General features: G+C 33.8%; 1 protein-coding gene across 1 annotated transcript in view; it reads left to right on the forward strand.

Moving 5' to 3' along the window:
- Window positions 1-25,729, forward strand: part of LRP1B (LDL receptor related protein 1B) — a 1,457,034-nt gene that overhangs the window by 1,316,741 nt on the left and 114,564 nt on the right. The window contains exons 73-77 of the mRNA XM_069540814.1: window positions 3,307-3,432; window positions 4,135-4,272; window positions 5,762-5,896; window positions 8,258-8,377; window positions 10,006-10,247. Coding sequence (XP_069396915.1) covers window positions 3,307-3,432; window positions 4,135-4,272; window positions 5,762-5,896; window positions 8,258-8,377; window positions 10,006-10,247 — 761 coding nt within the window. The remainder of the gene's footprint in view (window positions 1-3,306; window positions 3,433-4,134; window positions 4,273-5,761; window positions 5,897-8,257; window positions 8,378-10,005; window positions 10,248-25,729) is intronic.

Below are 25,729 nucleotides of genomic sequence, written 5' to 3' on the forward strand. Positions count from 1 at the left end.
AAAATGAATTGGATTAAATAATGGAGTAGTTATAGGAAACAAGAGACAGGAAGTTGCCCAGTATAATTTGTAGGCTGTTTTCGCTTGCACATTTGAATAGATGGGGAACACAGGAAAAGGAACAGTTTTGCAAGTAAAGATTAGAAGTCTGCTTGAGATGCATCTGAGGAGACCTTCAAGTACTGATTTCAAGTAGGTGCTAGATATTTGGTTCTAGAGCTTAAAGAGCTGGTCTAGAAATATAAATTTGAGAGTCAGCATAAAATGTAGTAGTAAATACTATGGAATTTGTAAGATTTAGGCTGGAAGGGAGTAAAACATAAAGGGGGGGGATTAGGATAGAATATTGAGGGCCACCAACATCTAGATAAATATGAACAGCCAGAAGAGACTCAGGTGAGTGATAACAAAAGGATAAGCAAAAAGAAAAAGGAAGTATAACAAGAGAAATATGAAGGTAATAAAATGTTTCAAGAAAGATAGGATAGTTCCTGAAGAAGCAGGGGAAATTAAGCTTCAGAGCAAGTGAAAAAATCAGTTTTAGATAAGGGTAGTGACCTCTTGAAATGAGTTGATAGACTATATGCGGATGCAGGTGGATGTACACGTATTTAATGATATAATAACATTTTTTTAATCTTTTAATTTCCACTTTTTTATGTATAGTAAGGAAGCGTGTTCATATATAGAATGTGAAAGGTTGGTGTGGTAGGGAGATTCAAAAGGAATGCAGATTTGAATCATTACTGCAAAGAGTAAGAGTGACATTAGATATAGATAGATATAAATATATAGATATAAATGAATGATTTCCAAGTAGTGTTCAGGGCCTACCTGGCATTGATAAATATTCATATTTGTGATATCAGTTGGTCTTGCAGTATGGTCATCTGCAACATTCCTGGGCTTCCCAGATGCAGACACTGGGATAGCAGATGGTTTCATTCATCTAAGTTTGGGATTCTGATAATTAAGATGAAAAAAGCAAAAGGGCCAGAGAATCCAGATTATTTGGACACAAGTGATTTTCTAAAAGTACTTAGAAGAATGTCCAACATATAAAGGTTATCAATAAATATCAAATAAATAAATTAAAAATGGAATGTGGAATCTAATGTCAACAGAAATGGAAGTAAAGAGAAAAAGGCAATGGTAAATAAGGAAGAGTTAGACGTATCAATGGGCTAAAGTTTCAGGTAAGACTGAAAAAGCATCTTTAATGAGACTGGTTGAATTAAAAAGTTGGCTAACTGGAGATTGTTGTCAGAATTTTTGTTCAGACTTTTAAAATTAGTGGCTTTGTAAATGAAGCAGTTGGAGGAAATAGCAAATCCGGCTGTGTCAGTGTTTCTTATCTGCGGGCAGCAGGAACTGTCATTGGCTGAATTAAGAAGATAATTTTGTTGAAATCCACCCATGTCCACAGCCTTCTAGAAGAATGGGTGGCCTAGGTGGATTAGAGTAAAAGGACATTGGGTATGAGAAAATCAGGAAGTTAAGTGGTGCAGTTATTGGCTAGTTTGCTCATATGGATGTTGATGTCACCTAGGATGCTGGAATAATTTAGATGGAGAGAAATAGCTGTGAGGGATGGTGCTACAGTCTTCAGTGAATTGGGGAGGGGGTGATGTTTATAAGGTTTATGAGAAAATAGAGATAAGAAAAAAATACAACCAAATGCCTGGTCCTCAAAATAACAGTTTTTGTTTTTAGTTTATTTTAAAAAATAGAATATGAATATATAGTAGCAAAGTTCTGGAAGCCATAGTAGGAAATTATTATGTCTTCAAATATGAGATAACATGAGGTTTGAGCAATTTAAGAGACATTCCTAAAAAACCTGAAGAGGAGGAACTCTGCTTAGAGTGAAAAACAGGTTTTAATTAAAACAAGGAAGGTGGCAAGAAGGAATATGGCATATTTAAGGAGCTAATAAAGAGTGACAAGGGATGAGTCTGTAGGAGTGGCATGGACAAGATAATGATAAGTCTATTATGCCATGTAAAGTATCTTAAATTTTATTCTGGAAGTGATGAATAGCTATGGAAGAAATGATCAGATTGCTGTTCTGGTGGCTTTGGGAAGATTTTAGGTTGGGCAATGAAACTGAGACATTAAGGATTCTACGACAGTCATCTCTGTAAGAAATAATAAATAGCTGAGCTGTTGGAGTTGTAACAGGTATGCATGGAGATAAGAAGGCAAATTTGGGACAATACCAACTGCACTTGTTGACTAATAAGAGTTGAAGCATAGTGAGAGGATGCATTTAGAATAATCCCAAACTTGTGGCTATTATGTGCCACAAACTGAACTATGGAAATAAGACAGCTTGTTTGAGGAGAAGGAGGTCAAGGGAAGATGATGAAGAATTGAGCTTTGAACTTGTTGAATTTTAAATTCCCAAGGGAACGTCCTATAATTAACTATGAGATGCTAGGATTAGATAGCAAATTGAAAGTCTTCAGAATATAATGTGAAGTAAATCCATGAGAGTGAATGAGAATATCTAAGCAGAGAATTCAAGAGTGAGAACATCAGGGGACCAATGATAGAACCGTGCAGTATTCCACATATGAGATTGGGAAGACATTAGAGATGTTTCCTACTTTAGGGGTAGAAGTCTTCAGATTCGATAGTGATGGAAAGGACAAGTGTAAAATTCCCTGGCTTTAATTGTTTATTTAAATCTCATACACACACACACACACACACACACACACACACACACACACACACATTAAAAATGAATAAGTAAGATCACCTTATTTGCCTTAAATACATATCGGCCCATTTGTTTATGGAGACAGGGAGTAAGAAACACAGTTATAGTGTTGTTGGGATTTTTTTTTTTTTTTTTTTTTTGCTGAATGACCTATTTTCAATTTTGGATCCATAACATATGCTTGCTCAAGCTCTATTCTGTGTGAAATTGCTCTTTCAGGTAGCTGTGTCCTGCCATGTTGTATAAACCATAGGCATAAATTAATTTGGTACACTAAGGGAAGTCAGCTAAGATAAAGCATTTGGAAATAAAACCATGACGTTTGGCTTTTTTTCTTACTTCATTCAACATTTCAGCTATGCACTCTTTTCTATTGTTAATATAAATAACTAGGATCATATCTTCTATTATCACACATTTTTCTAGTATCTACATGTAAGCACTTCCCACAACAAAAGATATTCAGAAAAGCTAGATTATGGATTTGAAAAGGAAGAAAATAAAAGGAAGACAAAAGAAGGATGGTTCTTCATAAGTCAGTGTACCCAAAGGAGCTGCTTTGTTTTTTCTTTTTTTTTCAGAAAAATTTCTTTGCCCACCCACAAGACCACACAGATGCAGAAATAACAGAATATGCCTGCAGCCTGAGCAAATGTGCAATGGGGTTGATGACTGTGGGGACAACTCAGATGAAGATCCCTGTGGTGGTAAATCTTTTTAATGTGAAATAATTGATTCAGTGACAGCTACAGATAATATAATGATGTTAGGGCTTAAAAATTTAAAAAAATATATTTTCAATATTCTTCATACAGGGTATGAAGATAATCCACTAACATTTGATTTGCATAGTAGAGCTGTGCAACTTTATCCGCTCCCTCCAGGTCTGTAAATCTCCATTGGTTATAGGTACTTTATTCTAGAAAGTACTGCATGAGAGAAACAATATAGTGGTTTAAAATATTCTGTTAAACAACTTCTTGGGGGAAAAGTGTTTATATAGATTGTATGTATGCGTACACAGTCCCTTTTTCACAATTCAGAAATTAAAACTCAAAAAACCAAAAGCTTTACTAAAATATGCAGCAAAACCATTTGGTGACAGACCCTGACTTGAACTGGTCTGAGGTAGTTTATATTACTTTTTTAAAAAAAATCTCACTTAGGGTGAATATTCAGAAATTTTCCTGTGGAAATATAGTGTTATTTATTATAGGGTAAATACAGTGTTATTTTTCTAAGAATCAAAAATTTCAGAATGTTTTTTTCATTTAGCCCCAAGAGCTTCAAATAAAGGATTATGGATCTATGTTTTTCATAGTGTTTAGCAAAATCTTGAACCTGTTATAGACTCAGTAAATTTGTTTTGATTCTGTGAAGTGCTGATCATTTTTTAAATAACTCTATAGGTAAGCTTACATATAAAGCAAGACCTTGTAAAAAAGATGAGTTTGCTTGCAGTAATAAAAAATGTATCCCTATGGACCTCCAGTGCGATCAGCTTGATGACTGTGGAGATGGTTCAGATGAACAAGCCTGCAGAATAAGTGAGTTTGTTTCCTGTTAAAATGCAGCAACACACAAGTTCAATTTCTGCTTCAACATGACTAAAATTTTCTTTACTGTGGTGAGAAAAGATTGCTCTTCCAAATGTGCTTAAGTAATACTTGTCTTTAGGCCTTTGCCAAAGTAACCTTAGAATATCATTTTAATTAATTTAAAGTATGAGGTAGGAAAGGTTGATTTTACAATGAGTATATTTGTTAAAGCTGAATCTTTATCCAAATACAGACCTTGATATCAGCAAAGAAATCTATATTCCTTAATATTTTATTTATAAAATATAAATTTAATAGTTTCTGAATTTTACAGTGATATTCATTTGAATGATGGTAAAGGTCTTAATAATTTGTTTAACGTTTTAAAATCTTAATCCATTGCTGAGTCATTCTCAAAGACGACATCATTATTTTATTCAGTTAGAGTGCTATGATACTTAAGTTATGAGACCTTGATTGTGAATAATTTTGTGTTTAATGTTTGATATCTGATTTTTCCATATTGGGAAAACTAATTAAACTTATGACCTTAAATTCATATTGCTTGTAAAACTCACAAAATAGTTCCAATTCTTGAGTCTTTTATTTTGTTCTCATTTATACATAAGTTGTTCCTCACTGGATGTTGAAGCAGTATCCACCAGGATATGGCCATGTATATCTCAATCGTGGTGTATATAATTCCACTGGTGTATTTTAATTAATTACAAAATAGTCAAGAATCAGTGGGAATTAACATTATATTTCTGATCATTAAGGTTTTCATATTTCTCATGTAATTAGATTTAAGTAAAATAGAGCTAATTCAATGTTACCCCTATAATAATGTGCCTCTCTTTTATTTGCACTCTAAAATATTTTCCTGAATTGGAGATAAAGCAATGAAGTTGCAATTACCATGCTGGAAACTACAAATAACACATAGTCTGTCCTAACTTGTATTGCAGTCCATGTCCATTGGAGCATATTACAAACTCAGATGCTACTCCCTGTATGTGTTTAGGAACTGATAATTTAACCTCTTGCTTGAGTAACATGGTAGTACCCTTGACTGAGTTCCTGAATACTAAGTTTAAGTTAGCAAGAGATGCCTACATCTCTAGGTAGCTTCTAGGGAATGTTTTGGTTCTTAGAGAAGAATGTGACTCTTGTACATTGTATCATGGTAAAGATAGACTGTCATTAGAGCCATTGATTCTCGAATTCCTTTTGGAAACTAGTATAGCTCAATCACAGCTGTAAATATCAGCTGTTGGCAGCTTGGTCTAAACTATCCCTAATGTAATTGATTTTGGTTTTTATCTGCTTCTATACCTTTATAAGAAATGAGGGCTTATATGGGGAGAAGACCATAACCTTATAAATTCAAAAAGAGTTATCTATGGAATAATAAATGTAATTTTTAATTAAGAAAAATAGTAAACTCCCACTCAGGAATTAGAATTATATCAGTTTTGATCATATTTTTAAATCCTAGCTTCCGCTGAATATACCTGTGAAGATAATGTGAATCCATGTGGAGATGATGCATATTGTAATCAAATAAAAACATCTGTTTTCTGTCGCTGTAAGCCTGGATTTCAGAGAAACATGAAAAACAGACAGTGTGAAGGTATAGTACATTTCCTCAACAGCTTGCTCTTAAATCTTTAGGTTAGAAAAGACTCCCAAAGCTGCTAAATTGTGAGATGACAGGGGACTGATTTTCATCAGAATGGTGCATATCTACGGGATACCGTTTTACTTATGAGAGTAAAAGTCCCTGGGGTCAAGAGACTGTTTGCACTGCTAAGCTAACTGTTGCTGAGGCTTACAAAGCCTTTCGTATAGTAGATTCAGACCTGCAGGAATTTCTATTGTATTGTTAAAATTGTGTTTTGAAATGCAAATAACGAAATTGCTGGTTCAGAAACTGTTGAAGAATTAGAGGCCTTCGCGAAAGAACATGTTTATGATCCCACACTTCTCTTGAGTTGTGGCATTTGCAATACTGCGATAGGTAATTCACTTTTAGAGAATTGTGGGCTTTTGTCCTAACACCACGTCTTAAACAGTGCTTTATATTATCAAGAGTGTCTCCTAAAATTCAAAGACAGGATTTAAATAAATCTCTGTCAGCTTCCTTGTGATCATTTAAAAACTGAGCATGTAAGGGAGACAGAATCTCATAGTAAGTTATATGTAAATATAATTTACACCAGGTCTTTAACTACAGAGCCATGAAATAAAGGCCTATATGCACTTTCTGCCAGTTTCTCCATTAATATTGATATTATTGTGGTTAGAGCCAAACCTAAATTATCCAAGTCTGGCTTATCCAGGGCAAATTCAACTCGTAAAATGCTTTCACCTACAAGCTCTCTTCTTGATTGTCTCCTTGTGTTATTCTTGGGTAAATAAAAGCGATTTTTACTTTGTGTCAATCAAAATGGAATTATTGAAATTAATTATACTCATCCAAAGGGGAAATAATTGTAATCACATCATATATATGAACATTTTGAGTTATATACTTGTTTAGATCATTCATGCCATTTTATTTCTTCATTAACGTGGAACACTGAAAACTGACAACTTAAGTTTCTCTATTTTAATAAAAAAGCGAATTATTTCTCGACTAGATTATTTCTTCTTTCGAGAAATACTTTGTTGATAGCTGAGAGCTGATACCATGTATTTTACTTATCCCTGCTATAGCATTTGTCAACAAGTAAATTCAGTTTTGTCTCTTTAGCCTACACTTCAATTAAACGCAGAATTGCACTCGTGAGAGTACGTAAGTTCACTCTGGGCAAAGTATCATAGTAGAAACAATAGAATCAAGAAGCCTGAGTTTAAGCCTTGGCACTGTCACTTACAAATGTTACTGGGAAAGTCCTCATCTCTACCACTGAGGCTTTGGAACACTTTTGAGTGCTAACAAGAGAAAATTACCATTACTGTGCTTATCCTTAAATTCCTCTAATTCAAGAGGAGGATTAATCTCACAGATTTATTATGTAATTAGGGCAACTATAAGTGATAAAGGGGGCAGAGGAATTTATGCTGATTGAAAGCAGAAGTAGAGGAGGTAGATAATTCACCAGAATCACCTGACCTCAATCCTGGCCCTGCTTAAAACTTTAAAATTTGAGGCATGTGCTAAGCCATAGAATATTGCCTAAGATTTATTTATTACTTATGATTTATATATATTTATTTTTATGTAGGCATTCAAGATTTTGTTGTTGTTTGTTCACTTGGCCCTTCTTGTTACATAGCCACTTTGTATACATGAAGCCAGAAGTGTGTTAGAGGTGTATCCACATCTTCATTCTTTGCCAGGAATTGTGCAAAATGTTGACAATAAAAAAATGAATAAATACTAATTTATGATCCCAAGGAACTGACAGTCAAGTAGGGGATATGAATATGTGACCACATACATGAAATACCATATGAACTATATTTCATATGTGTGGCATAAGATAGAAATTCCAAGAGAGCAAAAAGTGGAGAATCTAGGAGATAGATAACCATTACTGTATATTGGTGAAGACCAAGGAAGTCTTCACTTCAGGTGAATCTTGAGAGATGAGTAGAAATTTTCTATGTAAAAAGCAAGGGCATTACAGGACACAGGAATATCATATGATATGTGCAAAGGTATGGCGGCAGGTAATCAGAAAACTCAACCTTTATTTGAGTGAATGAAAATACTAGGGAAGTTTGAAATGGATATTTCAACGTGTTAAGTGGATTAACAAGCAATGCACAAACAATTGATGAGCCATTATAGTGAAACTTGTGAAAAAATTGTTATGGCTGGAAAATATTACATAGCAAGTCACAGACTTAACAGTTTGAAAAGAAAATGAAAGAAATAGGAATAATAAGTTGAAGGACACAAAATACATGTCTTTTTTGAAAAGTGGAAAGAATGACAGTACTAATTGGGGTTATGATGGTGCTATTTTGAGCTCTTCTTTTCTAGACCTTAATGAATGTTTGGTGTTTGGCACGTGTTCCCACCAATGTGTAAACATGGAAGGATCCTATAAATGTGTGTGCGACCAGAATTTTCAAGAAAGAAATAACACCTGCATAGCAAAAGGTAAGGATATATAACCATTACTTTAAATGTTATTATAATTTGCTGTAAACATTTTATGGGAAAAAAGTGTTTCATATTGCATTTTTGCAATGGCTTAATGCCTGAAAATATAAAATAAATCTCTTTTTAATACTGGTTAAATTGTCCAATTTATTTATTATCATTCTTAATATAATCTGGGAAGGTTTATAAACATGGCTGTCAAATACCTGGCTACTATTAAAATCACTTTTGTGTTTGAAACAATTTATCAGGAGGTAAAATTTTAAAGTCAATGTGATAGAAGTATCTTTCTTTATGGCCTGCTCTCAGTGTACTTGAGGAAACATTATACCACTAGGATAAAAATAACGAGTTAAATTAAATGTTAGCATTATAAGGAGAATGGAATTTTGAGTAAGAATTTAAAGGTTTTAAAATAAAATTATGTCTTCAAATTCAGACCTCCTCTACTTATGAATATCATTTTTAAAAAATTAAATTACAGATATATATTTGGGGCTTCTTAGATATGGCTTTTAATGCTTTTATGTTTTTACTAAATAATATTGTAATTTAAATATTGTTAGCTACAGGGCATGATTAACAATGTTAATAAGACAGTTATTACAAGAGGAAAGCAACATGATATAGTGAATCAAGCAAGAATGGGCTATGGAATTAGACAGACTTGTATTTGAATCCCAGCATTGCACCTGATTGTGTGGCCTCGGGGAAGTTAAACTCTCTGAGCCTCAGTTCCTCATCTGTAAAATGGGAGGCCTAATCCTTACTTTCCATGGTTGTTGTAAGAGGAGATAAATTGTCAAAGACTTAATACATCTCCTATCACATAGTAACCATTTACTAAGTGAGAGCTATTGAGCCTATAGAGCTGAACTACAACTCGTGTATTATTATTTTTTTAATTTGCAGATATTATATATGCAATTCAGTCTTTCTTTACGGTTTCATTAATATTTTAGTTACTATTTTCAGGATTCTCTTTAGGGTTTTACTTGTCTCAGTATGCAGATTACATCAGTATTGTATTGTAGGTGTCAAAATTTCAGGCTACATGGTTCCAGTTAGCAAGATTCTAGAAAATATTGAGATTATGGCATGTTAATATAGTAAACACTGATATTTTTATAAAATAAAAATAAAAGAACATTTGACATATATGAATATTGGAAGAAGAAGACTCTTCATCTTGTAATTTTTATTTCTTAGCCTAAGGTAATGATCACTCAGGTGCATAAACTAAATGCTCAGGAATGTCTGAGGTTTAGTGAGTATATAACATGGTATTTGAATATTCAGATCCAAAGCATTAAAACATAAGGTATTGTGACTTACCAAATAGAAATCCCTTTTCATAAAAAGGATATCTACTACAAATACCTAATTTCTAGCCATAAGGTAAGCTTTGACCTAAGAAAACCTCCATTAATAACTCTTAGAAATGTTTAGTTAAGTGTGTTTTAGAAATGTCATGAAGACTAAAAGATGGTATAAAGCCGGTTTATTTTTATTGAGCAAGAAACTGTGTTAAGAATAACAATTCAAGTTAATTTAAAAGTACATTCGTTGCTTTTACATTAGTTGAATTTTATTTTATTTTTGTATTTTATTATAATAATCTCCAGGCTCTGAAGATCAAGTTCTCTACATTGCTAATGACACTGATATCCTGGGTTTTATATATCCATTCAACTACAGTGGCGATCATCAACAAATTTCTCATTTTGAACATAATTCAAGGATAACAGGGATGGATGTATATTATCAGAGAGATATGATTATTTGGAGTACTCAGTTTAATCCAGGCGGAATTTTCTACAAAAGGATACATGGCAGAGAAAAAAGGCAAGCAAACAGTGGCTTGATTGTAAGTAAATAAAATTGAATATTTGAAGGCTCACACCTCCCCCCACTTCCCTGTTTTTTTAATCTGTCAATCACAGTATCTGATTATAAGAGGTAATTAATATATTCAGTGATTCCTCCCAGTATTCTCCCTGTATAGAAATAGAACATTTCCCTACTCCTTTATTCTCATAGCTGGGTACAATTCATTTTAATTGCATGATATTATGTGTTTCTTTTAATACATTTTCTGTAGTTACATAAGAATGGTAATTAATAATACCTAAAATTTCTAGAACTTTCTGTATTTTATAGTATTTAATAATATGTTATGAACATGAGGGTTTTTTTCATCATGAGATCGTATTGGGAACCATCACTTTGTTTTTACATTAGAAAATAAACTCAAAAATATACAGGGTAAATTGTTTCATTTTTAACAGTATGAGAAATATAGTTCTCTTCTAGGGTAAGAGATCAATTCGATAGTGTAATCATTTCTTCTGACTCCTAATAACTATATTTCAGGGAACATCCAAAATAGAGCAATATTGTTTACTGGTGTATGACGGACACATTGATTATCATGGTTATTCCTTTTGAGAAAAATAAACTAGAACATTTGTTTAGACTTGTGGTTGTAGGTTATCCTTTTTGTTTTAGGGCATGTCAATTTATTATGTATTTTATATTTTGAAGCAAATTGACAGAGAAATAACAGATAAAGACTTATTTTGGGGGGGGCTGGCCCATTCCCATACAACCAAAGAGTCAAATACTATCACAGTAGGATTAACTTACTTTAATCCTACTAAATAATTAAAGCTTTGTATTTGAAACAAATCAGAGACACCTATCTGGAAGTCTTCACTACCTTTTTCAGAGGTATCGACCGTAAATATTTGAACTCCGTGAATATCATTTGATGGAAATCTGGAACACTATTTTTTATCAGTAGTAGGTGTCAATAAGCTGGTTTTAAAAGAAGCTATATTATTAGCTTTTAAATTCAGTTTAGATTAAATTAACTGTGAGTAAAAATCCATATATATCAGAGTTGTTTCTTTAACTCCTCCTTCCCCAAACCCAGTGTTATACAAAGCTTTAGTTCTATTAAGGGTAGTTCTAGGACAGAGCCAAGAACTTCAGTGGATCACTCTGCCCTCCTTCACTCACGTATCATCTCCTTCCAATCAGACCAAAAGACTGACTCAGTCTTGACTAACTTTAGCTTTCTTTATCTTTAAACAGAAGTTTGCTTTGCAAAAACATTGTTCCTATGGTACAGTTTCATGTATTAACGAAGTGATAAAGAGTATATATTGTGAAATTACACTGACTGGGTTTTAATCTTGTTCCTGTTGCTTACTAGCTTCTTAGCTTCTCTGTACTCTCCATTTCATGAGGTTTTAGTGAGGAATACACGTGTGCACACACACACACTGTATTTATATTAGCATTAATAGTTCTTGGCACATAAGTACTGTATAGATTAACAGAATGATATGATAATGATGGTGATGATGTTGATATGATGACTGGCAAAATTTTCTTCCCTATAATGCATATTCTCACATTAAAAATTAATTGCAAATTACTCTTGCCTGAATTTGATAGTTGCTAAAATATATCTTTATTTTTCATATAATTTTCAGTGAAAATGATTTGATAATTTTTTAGCTTTGTCCTTGGGGAGATGGATAAATACAATCAGTAGCCTCTAGCAAACTGTTTATTGTAGGCCACGAGCCAAACTTGTTTAATAGCTAAATATTTATTCTTATGTACTCAAATATATAAATGGATCAATATATATTTTACATATTTTAATTTTTAATTTTATTAATGTGATATAGAGTCTTTCGTCATCAATGCAAAATTATTGATTAGCCTTTTTCTAATAGGATTTGAAACATCATTAGTCTTTTAATGGTAGTAATAAGATGTATTGTGTAATCTAGACTTTCTATTTGTTTTTCACTCTCTTCTTAGACCTACCGATGACTAACGGTATTCAATAGGAAGAAAAGTGGGTAACAGTAGGGTACATTTTCTAGAAGCCCATCATAGCTAACTAAATGTCATGATTATAAGGTTGGAACTCTGAGCCATGAATTTTAGCACCATGTTCTAAACCATTAAGCATTCCATAGAAATTCCAACCAGTGCATTATATATATGTATAAAAATACCTAAGGCTACACTGATAAGGGCAATTATTTAACTTTGCTTCCTAAACCTTTTTGTAATCCTGATATCTCAATATTATAAATATGGAATAAATCCATTCTCACCACCTTAAGTTAATGAGCAATGTGCATTCTAGAATGATTAAATGACTTATCTATGGCCATGCAGCTATAATGTGACACAATTTAGACTTTAACTTGAGATACTTGCTACATCTCTGAGCCTCAACATACTCATCTGAACGCTAACTACTTTATTGAAGTAGAAAATTTCTAAAGTCCCTTCCAGATAGTAAATATATATGATTTCCCCAAAAATTGTGACATAGTTTATGTCTATTCAGTTATTACCTGGACAATTTGTATTTATTTCTTTGAAATCCATCTTGTATATAAAGAATTGATTTTCTACCCTCATGAATTTCCCTGCAATGTATTATATTTGCTCCTTTAACAGTCACCAGATAGTCATCCATTAGTTTAATGAACATGCACTCTATTTCATCTTCTGAGTTTTGGCACAATTATTAAATGATACTGACCTGAGAATTCCCCACTCCTCAGAAAACAAAACTTAAGATTTTTCCCTACACTGAATATGGTGCATTGATTTCTATCTCTGAATCAATAGGTAAAAGAAAGAAAAATATACAAATCGAACTATGGATACTTTAGTTATAACCCTATTATCAGTGAAGCAAATGGAAGGAGTTATCCATGTGATAGCAGGATATCTTGGAAGCATATTCACAGATACTGAAAACACTGGAATATTTTCATTTCAGCAAAGAGCAGAAAATATGTTATATCAGAAATCAGAATATTGCTCAGACAGCTAAATATTAACTGAAGTCCATTCTAAAGGAAGATAGTTTTTAACATGATATTTTTTTAGAAATAAGGAAGGGAATTCTCTTCTGTAATCTGTGAAAATGGTTGGAATAGTAATTAGGATTGCAAATTTAAATTTCAAATGCAGACTAAGTTATTTATAGGTAGAATTACTTATGATTTTCTAACCCCCTGAGCTATACAAAATGGATAGATTTTTCCTTTAAGAAAATTAATTTAAAACTTAAAAGACTGGCATAATTCAATTGATATGTAAAGCATAATGAGAATTTGAATTTTAGTAGTTACAACAGAATATGATAGTGTTATACAACAATTGTACATACTTTCTGGCCATTTATCATTTCTAGTGTGAAATGCTAGATGCATGATGGCAAGCACTATAAAGTAGGTCAATGCTTAGAAAAATGAAAATGACTTTAAATATACAGATTAGATTTTTACAGTTAAATAGCTGAATATTCCTGAGCAAAACAAATCGTTCCTCTGATCTACCTGGTTTTAAGAAGTGAATATGAGATACCATTTTTGGCATATTCTCCATTATGCAAAAGAGAATGTTCAGTATAAATTTACTTATAATTTTATTCATTAATAATCATAACTTTTTCTCAAAAAATTTGATTAGACCATTTTTCCTGAAAAGCTTTAACAAAATATTCAACTGTTTTCTTTAATAGGTTTCAATTTTGAATTGGAGTCCTAGCTATAAACCTCATACCCAACATATGGGTCTGTGTGTACATCTCATACACATGTATACACACACACACACACACACATAACATAAATTTATAGGTATGTCTATGAACCCATGTGTGTGTGTGTGTGTGTGTTTGTGTACACATTTTAGCAAAAACTTCAAAGTCTTGTTTTAGGATGTTTGGGTAGTGGTAAAAATTGATAGTTTATTTTCAAAAATTTTTTTCTTCATTATTATAAATTTATGACAACCATTAAACTCTAAATTGAAACTGTCTATACTTCCTTAGGAAGAATACTTTTAAAACCATCTGAGTTTATTCAAACCAGTCAACAGCTAAAATCATTTATTACAATTACTTTGGAAGAGATCTAAAACTATCAGATATTACACTATTACCATTTTGTGGCTTGACTGTTGTTGACTGCATAAGACAGTCACTCAGTAATACATACTGATTAGAGTTAATGGTTCTGAAACAGCTGTGATCAATATTCAAAATTTACTGAACATAAATCTTATAAGACCATATAAAACATATGATTATATAATTAATAATACTGATTAAGTTATTGATCAAATTGTATAGCATTTTAAGGTGTACGAGTCAAGTTTTATTCAATCATACCCATAGCTGTATTTAAAGAGTTCTGTTTGTTTGGTTTGGTGTTGGGTTCTTAGGATACAATAAAGATAATAGAATCTTGTCCTCATGAAGCTTATATTCTGTGGAACAAAGACAAAGTAAAGTAAACTAATAAATAAATAAATACAAAAAAATGTCCGGTTTTGAAAAGTGTATTGAGGGGAATAAAAACTGGACTTAGAGAGAAAAACTTAAACGTTGTAGGTTTTGAGTAAGATGATCAATAAAGGCACATTTGAAGAAAGGAGATTTTGAGCTAAGACCTAAGAGATGAGAAGGAAGTAATGCCATCTTATTTATATCTAAGACAACTATTTCACTTTTTATGTGGAGAATGGATCTGGTGGGAGAAAAGACTGGAACAGAAGGAGACCACATAGGAGGACTATGCTCCCAATTAGAAATGGTGGTATGTTGCACTATTGTAGTCTCAGTGAAATGGAGGGTAGTGAGTAGAATTTTAAGGAAAAATGTTTGCAAATAAAATGAATGTGAAAAATGAGGACAGGTAGGACTGCAGACTGACACCTGAGTTTCCAGATTCTATAATTTGATGGATACTGAAAATGGTAAACTGTGGGTTCAGTTTTAGTCATGTTAAGTCAGATACCTGTAAGAGATCCAAGCGAGATGTCAGTTAGTCAGTGATGTATTCAAGGCTTTATCTTAAATCTCTGGACTGGAGATTTACATTAAAGAATAGAAAAATAGAGGAGACATCTAAAACCATGAAGCCAGGTTAGATTACCAGGGGAAGTAAAGAGGGGACTGGAACGAAGCTCTGAGGCTAGATTAAAACGATGACAAAGAGTGCCCAGTGCATTAGGAGAAAACTAGAATGTAGAGTCACAAAAACTAAGAGAAAAAAAGTGTTTTGAAAAAGAATTTGGAGTTATATTTCTAGAGTACTGCTGAAAGATCAAGTAAAGGAAGATAAAGAAGTGTTCAATAAATTTGGAGACAGAAATTCATTAAAAGTCCTTGACAAATGCTTAGAGTCATGGAGTAAGCAGACATCAGAGAGCACTTAGTGGTTCTACAATCAGTGGTTCTCCACTGGGGATGATCTTTCACCCCAGGGGACATTTGGTAATGTCTGAAGATATTTTTGATTGTCACAACTGGGGGGTGCTGCTGGTATCAAGTAAGTAGAGGCCAGGGGAAATGCTTAACACCCCACAATACATAAATTAGTTTCTCACAAGGAGTTATCCTTACCAAAATGTCAGTAGTGTCAGAGTTGAGAAAGCTTTCTCTTCATAGTAGCAGTATCAGTCTTTCCAGTTAAACTTTAAGTCGATTTTTTGTTTGTTACTTCACTTGATGTAATAATAACCCTGTAATACAAAATAGTTCTAAGATGAATCATCAGTATAGTTTTTCTTTTATTGTTCTCTCTTTTTTTCCTCACCTCTCAGTCTCTTTTGCTAGATCCTTTTCTCCTTCCCTCTTAACATTGGAATGCCCCAGGCTCAGACCTTGATCCTCTTCTTTCTATCTTTCCTCACTTCTTTGTAGAGTTCATATTGTTTCATGGTTTAACATATAACCACATGCTAACAATTGCCTAATTGATATCAGGCTCTGTCCAACTGCTTGCTTTGGTTTTCCTCTTGGATGTTTAAAAAATAAAATCCCCAGTGGAGCATGCCTAAAAATAAACTATTCATATGATCCACAAAATCTGCTTCCCCAATCTCATTCAATGGCAACTCCATTTTCCAGGTGCTCAGAGTAAAAATCTTAGAGTCATTTTTGGCCCCTCTGCTTTTCTCATAACTACAAAATCAGGCAATACTATTGAGTCTACTTTCAAGGTATGCCCAGGAGCTGAATACCTTACGTCAGCTTGACTGCAAGGACCTAGTTTTGAACCACCATTGTCTTTCTTCTGAATTAGTGCAATACCCTCCTAATTGGTCTCCTTGCTATCATTATTACTCACAAAACAGTAGCCAGACTGCTCCATATAAAACATAAATCAGATTATATCACATCTCAAATCAAAAATATCCAGTGGTTTCCCACTGAAAAGACTGAAATTCTCATAATATCTTACAAGGGTTTAAAAGATCTGGTCTCCTGTTACTTCTCTGACTTTATCTTCTACTACTTTCCCCCTTACTCACTCTTCTCCAGAGAAGCTTTGCTATTTCTGAAACCCATCAGTACCTCCTAATGTAAGGCCATTCCTGAAATGTTCTCTTGGCCTAAAATGTTCTTCAGCCAGATATCCTACATGACTCAATTCCTGAACTCCTTCAAGTCTTTGTTCAAATGTCATCTTCTGAATACATAACTTTTTGATGATTGCAATCTACTGCCCCATTCCCATCCTGGGATCTTCAATGCCTTGCTCTTTTTCATTTCCATAATACTTATCTTTTTTCACTACCATATATTTTATTCATTTATTATGTTTATTATCTATTGTCTACCTCACCTTGCTATAAATAAATTCCCGGATGGCAGGTTTTTTGTTTTTGTTTTTGTTTTTTCCCCTACTGTTTGGCCACTACTGTAATCCTAGCATCTAGAACAGACCTTGTCATAAAGTAGGTCATATTTTTTAAACTAGAAGCAATAAATTAATTGAAAATCTTGAAGAGACATGGCAATAGCTTGTCAGTCTTGAAAGTTATCCTTTACAAGTTATTCTTCTCAGCCTTGGTATTCATCCAAGTTTAAATATTTTTATCTCCAGATATATCCCATTTTTTCCACTTTTGTCTCACAAAAGCCTAGATTAAACTTTCACATTCTCCCCTCTGGAGTCCATTGAATAAGCCTTCTCTGAATTTCCTGTATCCTCCCCTCTGGAGTCCATTGAGTAAGCCTCCTCTGAATTTCCTGTATCTCCTTGGTCCCCATCCCCAAGCCATTCTTCACACCATAGCCAAAATAATCTTAGAACTCATCATCATATCTCCCTACTTAAAACATTCAAATGGATTTCCATTGAAAAATCATTGTTTTACAAGTCTCTCCATGATGTTTAGACTCATCTCCTACCACGCCCCTCCCATCTTCTTTCACACCCATGAATATTCACATATACACCCACATTTTTTTCTAGCCATAAATAGATCATGCTTCATTTACAAGAATGCAACTTCACAATTATAATATGCATTATTTTCTCTGCCTCCCTTAATTACCCTAATGAATCAAAGTTCCTTTATTAAGAAGACATCACTTTTATTATTATTGTGATCATTAAGATTGGTCTTGGTCTGGTTTAGGTATTAGAGATCTCAGCCTACATAATGTGCTTTCAGGTCTTCCAAAAGGCCTAACTGAACTAACTGTTAATGTTTGAAAGCACAGACTCACAAAAAGACTGACTACCATCTGGAGAATGTCAATTGTATGCCCAGGAAGTAGCCTACAAGGTGACCTCATTATTATTTCACATTCTGTTTAGACTTAGAAAATGGATTACTATGGGCATCATCAGAAAATCTACAAACAACAAATGCTGGAGAGGGTGTGGAGAAAAGGGAACCCTCTTGCACTGTTGGTGGGAATGTAAATTGATACAGCCACTATGGAGAACAGTATGGAGGTTCATTAAAAAAGTAAAAATAGAACTACCATATGACCCAGCAATCCCACTACTGGGCATATGCCCAGAGAAAACCATAATTCAAACAGACACATGCACCCTAGTGTTCATTGCAGCACTATTTACAATAGCCAGGTCATGGAAGCAACCTAAATGCCCATCGACAGATGAATGGATAAAGAAGATGTGGTACATATATACAATGGAATATTACTCAGCCATAAAAAGGAATGAAATTGGGTCATTTGTAGAGACTTGGGTGGATCTAGAGACTGTCACACAGAGTGAAGTAAATCAGAAAGAGAAAAACAAATATCGTATATTAATGCATATATGTGGAATCTAGAAAAATAGTACAGATGAACCAGTTTGCAAGGCAGAGATAGAAACACAGATGTAGACAACAAACATATGGACTCCAATGAGGGGTGGTGGTGGTGGGATGAATTGGGAGATTTTGATTGACATATATACACTAATTGTATAAAATAGATAACTAATAAGAGCCTGCTGTATAAAAAATAAAATAAAATTCAAAAAAAAAGAAAATGGATTGCTAGTGTATCTAGGGTATAATGAAACAGCAGAAAACTAATGTTAATGAAGCAGGAAAGAAAATGATATATAAAATTCAGTATTATGTATATGTACACATACACTTACATATTAATAATTTGAATGAACTTGATGGAGAGACATTGAACTATAAGGCCCCAATTTATGTGTACATATTCATATATATATATACATACACATTTACATATCTGCTACATAAGTATTCCAGTTTATCTACAAGACGCTTACCTAATGACTCTGGAGACACACTCTCAACATTTGTTTCTCTGACTTTTCTTTTCCCATGTGTTTATTGCTGTTTTAACCCCCTTTCTTATAGATACATGATTTATTCATTAAAGTCGAATTCTTTTGTCTCTTTAAAGCATGGGTTGCAAACCAGCTATATAGGTAAGTTAAATGAGTGAAACAGGTTGGACAGAACATTAGGCGTCCAGGTGAGAGAGGCAAACTGAAGATGTATCTCATTAAAACAGAAGCAGCTGATTGACTCTGCTACTCTGGAATGTTGGCCTGCTTTTGATATACTATCTTATTTATCCTTAATTTTAAGAAAAAAAAGTTTAATTTGTTAAAGTGATATCTTCTTAATTTTAAAGTTAGAATCTACTTAAATTTAGTCCTCAGTGTACCATTTTGCAATCTCTGCTTTCAGATAGTTCTGCCTTACATCTCAGCTGTTGTGCTTGTTTAAACTGTAAACATCAGAAGGCACCTTGCTTTCTTAATTCCAGGTCTTTCACATAGGGAGATGATGTCAAAATTGCCCTCATAAGTATCAACAAATTTTTCACTTACTAATGCATGAAAATTCATATTTAGCATTAGATGCATTCTTAAGATTTGTAAAGAATGGATAATGTTTTAAACTGTTATATAATTTCGTGTTTAGAAGCTAAAGACTTTAACAGATCATCTAATCCAAATCCTATATTTTTATGCGCCACATAATTTATAGAGAAACTAGGACTGGCTCTTAAACCAAGTTTCTGATTTCAAATGTTGTGTGCTTTCCAGTCTTCCATGATATCTTTTGTTTAGCTGGTAGTGTGAATGAAGGTTTTGAGAGTGGGTTTTGCTTTTTATGGAGGGTGGGTGGTAAATCATAACAAATAAGTTTAAAGAACACTGAGCGTGTTAAAAAACGATAAAATCACATACAATATTGACCCTGTAACCCAAAGACAAATCTGGGTCTTTTCAGGATGTTGTCTATTGAATGTGGACTCCCCCCACCACACAAGCACAAGTTCTTTACAGTGTCTTCACATCTTTGTTTTACTAGCATTGCATCAGGAGATAATTAACTTCAGCAAAATGAACTGAATTTTCTTTTCTTAGATATACACAAAGATGAAAAATCATGAACAAATGAAATATGTGACCACTTCAATCTATCCTTGTGTTAACTATATTTTCTTAAATTATATTGCTAACTATAGGAATTTTGTTTTACAAAAGATAGCATTTCCATGGCTTGAATGTTTTCATTCTCCTTTCATAGATTTTCCTCTTTCCTTGATTTAAAACAAATGCCTTCAGTATTTATATATAAAGACATATATAAAGACATATCTTTAGTTTACTGAAGCTGGAATTGTGCCAGATACATTACAATCCACAGCTGTAAAGGACTGGTAGTTTAAAGCAGTAACCTCTGATTTTGTTACAATCAAGCTGCCATTTTTTCTGTAAGATTTTAAGCATTTCATTCATTCAACTAATATATCTCTATGAAGAAGAATGCCTCAGGACTCAAAACTTCGGCTGTGTATTTAGAGAGCTTATTAGGAAAGAAATCATCTGTCTGGAGGAAGCGGTCAAAATTTGTCTTCTACTTTGTGCAAAAATATGAGCAATGCCTTTTGTTGTCTGGGTAACCACACGCCTCTGCAGTCTCTTAAACATGACATATCTCATTAGTGTCTCTAGTTCTTTGGCCTGTGTGTCTAGAGTGCTAGCCCAAGGGGCAAATGAGAGTTTCATGTTTTCTTCTTATTTCCAACCTAATGTGTTTGGTTGTTTTGTTTTCAGTCTCTTTAGAGACAAATGGCTTAACTATCTGTTTCTGTTTTTCATGTCAGTCTCCACTCCATGCCAAGAACCTCAGTTTACTTTTTCTGTGTTTTCCCACTTTTTGTATGTACCTGATTGATTTTGAATTTCTCCATAAGACCCAACAGGAATTTGCCTGCCACTCTCCAACCAACACTCATTCAATATGAGAATCCCTTTTAGATGGCTAATGCTATTCACAATCCTGGTCAAGTAGTGAGCAATAGAAAGGGATTATTTATTTCCTATAGAACTCACTATAGAGGTGATTTCCTAATTTCGCCACAGTTTCCTTAATAATAAGACCATCCTATTGCTGTCTCTTGTTGTTGTTTTCTTCTGTTCAATTCTTCTCTTTTCAGTGTTGAGAATAATTGAGCATTCAGTATGTTATGAGTCACTGAGGATGAACACCTAGTAACATCTTCACCCTGCTGCCATTATTCTCTGAGAATCATCTTGTCACTGATGATTCATGACTTTAGGTTGAATTTATTGGGCATGACCATCCTTTATCCCATATTCTACATACTTTAATTGATACCAGAATGACATTAGGGATTCCTTGATCAAGGAACCAGAGAATAACTGTATAGATTTAAATGACTCCATAACTCTTCAGCATCTCTTATGCTCAGCATTGAAAAGTAACATTTTTCCCTTTCCTTAAGCCATATTCTTCACTCTAGGAATGTGACCTAAGTTTGATATATCCTTCTGGAATTCACCATTAATAGAATTTTCACTAGCCAGCTTACCTGAAAAAGTATCACAAAATCAAACTTCTGAATGTTCTGTGATCATTAGGAATCTGAGGTTTTAATTGTCAGCAGTCCAGGTATAGAAATATAGAATGGAAAGATAATCAGCCCAGTTTTGAGCATGAGCGAAATAAAATAAAAATCTTAAATTCAAAAAAGTGAAGCTTTGCATAAAACATGTCCTATTTTAGCAAGAATACCGATAGGATAGAAAATTAAGTATGTATATTAACATCTGATAAAGCCAAAATAGGTATTTTTCTATGTTCATGCTAGACAACTGATATAATATTTCTGCATGCTAAAAGATTGCTCTAGTGGTGTTAAAAAATGATAATATGCTCCAGCAGGCTTTACACAGTTTATAATGGTTATATTTTCCCATTGTCTCTCATCTGTATAAATTTATGACTTACACTGACAAGCCCATACCACTTGATATATTTACTTTTTTTTTCATTGCTAAAATCATTTTTTTTCTACATCTTTATTGGAGTATAATTGCTTTACAATGGTTTGTTAGTTTCTGCTTTATAACAAAGTGAATAAGTTATACATATACATATGTTCCCATATCTCTTCTCTCTTGCGTCTCCCTCCCTCCCACCCTCCCTATCCCACCCTTCTAGGTGGTCACAAAGCACCGAGCTGATCTCCCTGTGCTATGCGGCTGCTTCCCACGATCTATCTGTTTTACATTTGGTAGTGTATATATGTCCATGCCACTCTCTCGCTTTGTCACAGCTTACCCTTCCCCCTCCCCATATCCTCAAGTCCATTCTCTAGTAGGTCTGTGTCTTTATTACTGTCTTACCGCTGGGTTCACGTCATTTTTTTTTTTCTTAACTTCCATATATATGTGTTAGCATACGGTATTTGTCTTTCTCTTTCTGACTTACTTCACTCTGTATGACAGACTCTAGGTCCATCCACTTCATTACAAGTAGCTCAATTTCGTTTCTCTTTATGGCTGAGTAATATTCCACTGTATATATGTGCCACATCTTCTTTATCCATTCATCCGATGATGGACACTTAGGTTGTTTCCATCTTTGGGCTATTGTAAATAGAGTTGCAATGAACATTTCGGTACGTGACTCTTTTTGAATTATGGTTTTCTCAGGGTATATGCCCAGTAGTGGGATTGCTGGGTCATATGGTAGTTCTATTTGTAGTTTTTTAAGGAACCTCCATACTATTCTCCATAGTGGCTGTACCAATTTATTTTCCCACCAGCAGTGCAAGAGTGTTCCCTTTTCTCCACACCCTCTCCAGCATTTATTGTTTCTAGATTTTTTGATGATGGACATTCTGACTGGTGTGAGATGATATCTCATTGTAGTTTTCATTTGCATTTCTCTAATGATTAATGACGTTGAGCATTCTTTCATCTGTTTGTTGGCAGTCTGCATATCTTCTTTGGAGAAATGTCTATTTAGGTCTTCTGCCCATTTTTGGATTGGGTTGTTTGTTTTTTTGTTATTGAGCTGCATGAGTTGCTTGTAAATTTTGGAGATTAATCCTTTGTCAGTTGCTTCATTTGCAAATATTTTCTCCCATTCTGAGGGTTGTCGTTTGGTCTTCTTTATGGTTTCCTTTGCTCTGCAAAAGCTTTGAAGTTTCATTAGGTCCCATTTGTTTATTTTTGTTTTTATTTCCATTTCTCTAGGAGGTGGGTCAAAAAGGATCTTGCTGTGATTTATGTCATAGAGTGTTCTACCTATGTTTTCCTCTAAGAGTTTGATAGTTTCTGGCCTTACATTTAGGTCTTTAATCCATTTTGAGCTTATTTTTGTGTATGGTGTTAGGGAGTGATCTAATCTCATACTTTTACATGTACCTGTCCAGTTTTCCCAGCACCACTTATTGAAGAGGCTGTCCTTTCTCCACTGTACACTCCTGCCTCCTTTATCAAAGATAAGGTGACCATATGTGCGTGGGTTTATCTCTGGGCTTTCTATCCTGTTCCATTGTTCTATCTTTCTGTTTTTCTGCCAGTACCATACTGACTTGATTACTGTAGCTTTGTAGTATACTCTGAAGTCCAGAAGCCTGATTCCTCCAGCTCCATTTTTCGTTCTCAAGATTGCTTTGGCTATTCGGGGTCTTTTGTGTTTCCATACAAATTGTGAAATTTTTTGTTCTAGTTCTGTGAAAAATGCCAGTGGTAGTTTGATAGGGATTGCATTGAATCTGTAGATTGCTTTGGGTAGTAGAGTCATTTTCACAATGTTGATTCTTCCAATCCAAGAACATGGTATATCTCTCCATCTATTTGTATCATCTTTAATTTCCTTCATCAGTGTCTTATAATTTTCTGCATACAGGTCTTTTGTCTCCTTAGGTAGGTTTATTCCGAGATATTTTATTCTTTGTGTTGCAATGGTAAATGGGAGTGTTTTCTTGATTTCACTTTCAGATTTTCATCATTAGTGTATAGAAATGCTAGAGATTTCTGTGCATTAATTTTGTATCCTGCTACTTTACCAAATTCATTGATTAGCTCTAATAGTTTTCTGGTAGCATCTTTAGGATTCTCTATGTATAGTATCATGTCATCTGCAAACAGTGACAGCTTTACTTCTTCTTTTCCGATATGGATTCCTTTTATTTCCTTTTCTTCTCTATTTGCTGTGGCTAAAACTTCCAAAACTATGTTGAATAAGAGTGGTGAGAGTGGGCAACCTTGTCTTGTTCCTGACCTTAGTGGAAATGGTTTCAGTTTTTCACCATTGAGGACGATGTTGGCTATGGGTTTGTCATATATGGCCTTTATTATATTGAATAAAGTTCCCTGTATGCCTACTTTCTGCAGGGTTTTTATCATAAAGGGGTGTTGAATTTTGTAGAAAGCTTTCTCTGCATCTATTGAGATGATCATATGGTTTTTCTCCTTCAATTTGTTAACATGGTGTATCACGTTGATTGATTTGCATATATTGAAGAATCCTTGCATTCCTGGAATAAGCCTCACTTCATCATCCTGTATGATCGTTTTAATGTGCTGTTGGATTCTGTTTGCTAGTATTTTGTTGAGGATTTTTGCATCTATGTTCATCAGTGATATTGGCCTGTAGTTTTCTTTCTTTGTGACATCCTTGTCTGGTTTTGGTATCAAGGTGATGGTGGCCTCGTAGAATGAATTTGGGAGTGTTCCTTCCTCTGCTATATTTTGGAAGAGTTTGAGAAGGATAGGTGTTAGCTCTTCTCTAAATGTTTGATAGAATTCACCTGTGAAGTCATCTGGTCCTGGGCTTTTGTTTGTTGGAAGATTTTAATCACAGTTTCAATTTCAGTGCTTGTGATTGGTCTGTTCATATTTTCTATTTCTTCCTGATACAGTCTTGGCACGTTGTGCATTTCTAAGAATTTGTCCATTTCTTCCAGGTTGTCCATTTTATTGGCATAGAGTTGCTTGTAGTAATCTCTCATGATCTTTTGTATTTCTGCAGTGTCAGTTGTTACTTCTCCTTTTTCATTTCTAATTCTATTGATTTGAGTCTTCTCCCTTTTTTTCTTGATGAGTCTGGCTAATGGTTTATCAATTTTGTTTATCTTCTCAAAGAACCAGCTTTTAGTTTTATTGATCTTTGCTATTGTTTCCTTCATTTCTTTTTCATTTATTTCTGATCTGATTTTTATGATTTATTTCCTTCTGCTAACTTTGGGGTATTTTTGTTCTTCTTTCTCTGACTGCTTTAGGTGCAAGGTTAGGTTGTTTATTCGAGATGTTTCCTGTTTCTAGGTGGGATTGTATTGCTATAAACTTCCCTCTTAGAACTGCTTTAGCTGCATCCCAAATGGGTCATCATGTCTCCATTGTCATTTGTTTCTAGGTATTTTTTGATTTCCTCTTTGATTGCTTGAGAGATCACTTCATTATTAAGTAGTGTATTGTTTAGCCTCCATGTGTTTGTATTTTTTACACATCTTTTCCTGTAATTGATATCTAGTCTCATAGTGTTGTGGTCGGAAAAGATACTTGATACAATTTCAATTTTCTTAAATTTACCAAGGCTTGATTTGTGACCCAAGATATGATCTATCCTGGAGAATGTTCCATGAGCACTTGAGAAAAATGTGTATTCTGTTGTTTTTGGATGGAATGTCCTATAAATATCAATTAAGTCCATCTTGTTTAATGTATCATTTAAATC

This window comes from Delphinus delphis, chromosome 7 (genome assembly GCF_949987515.2).
Source record: "Delphinus delphis chromosome 7, mDelDel1.2, whole genome shotgun sequence".
NCBI lineage: Eukaryota > Metazoa > Chordata > Mammalia > Artiodactyla > Delphinidae > Delphinus > Delphinus delphis.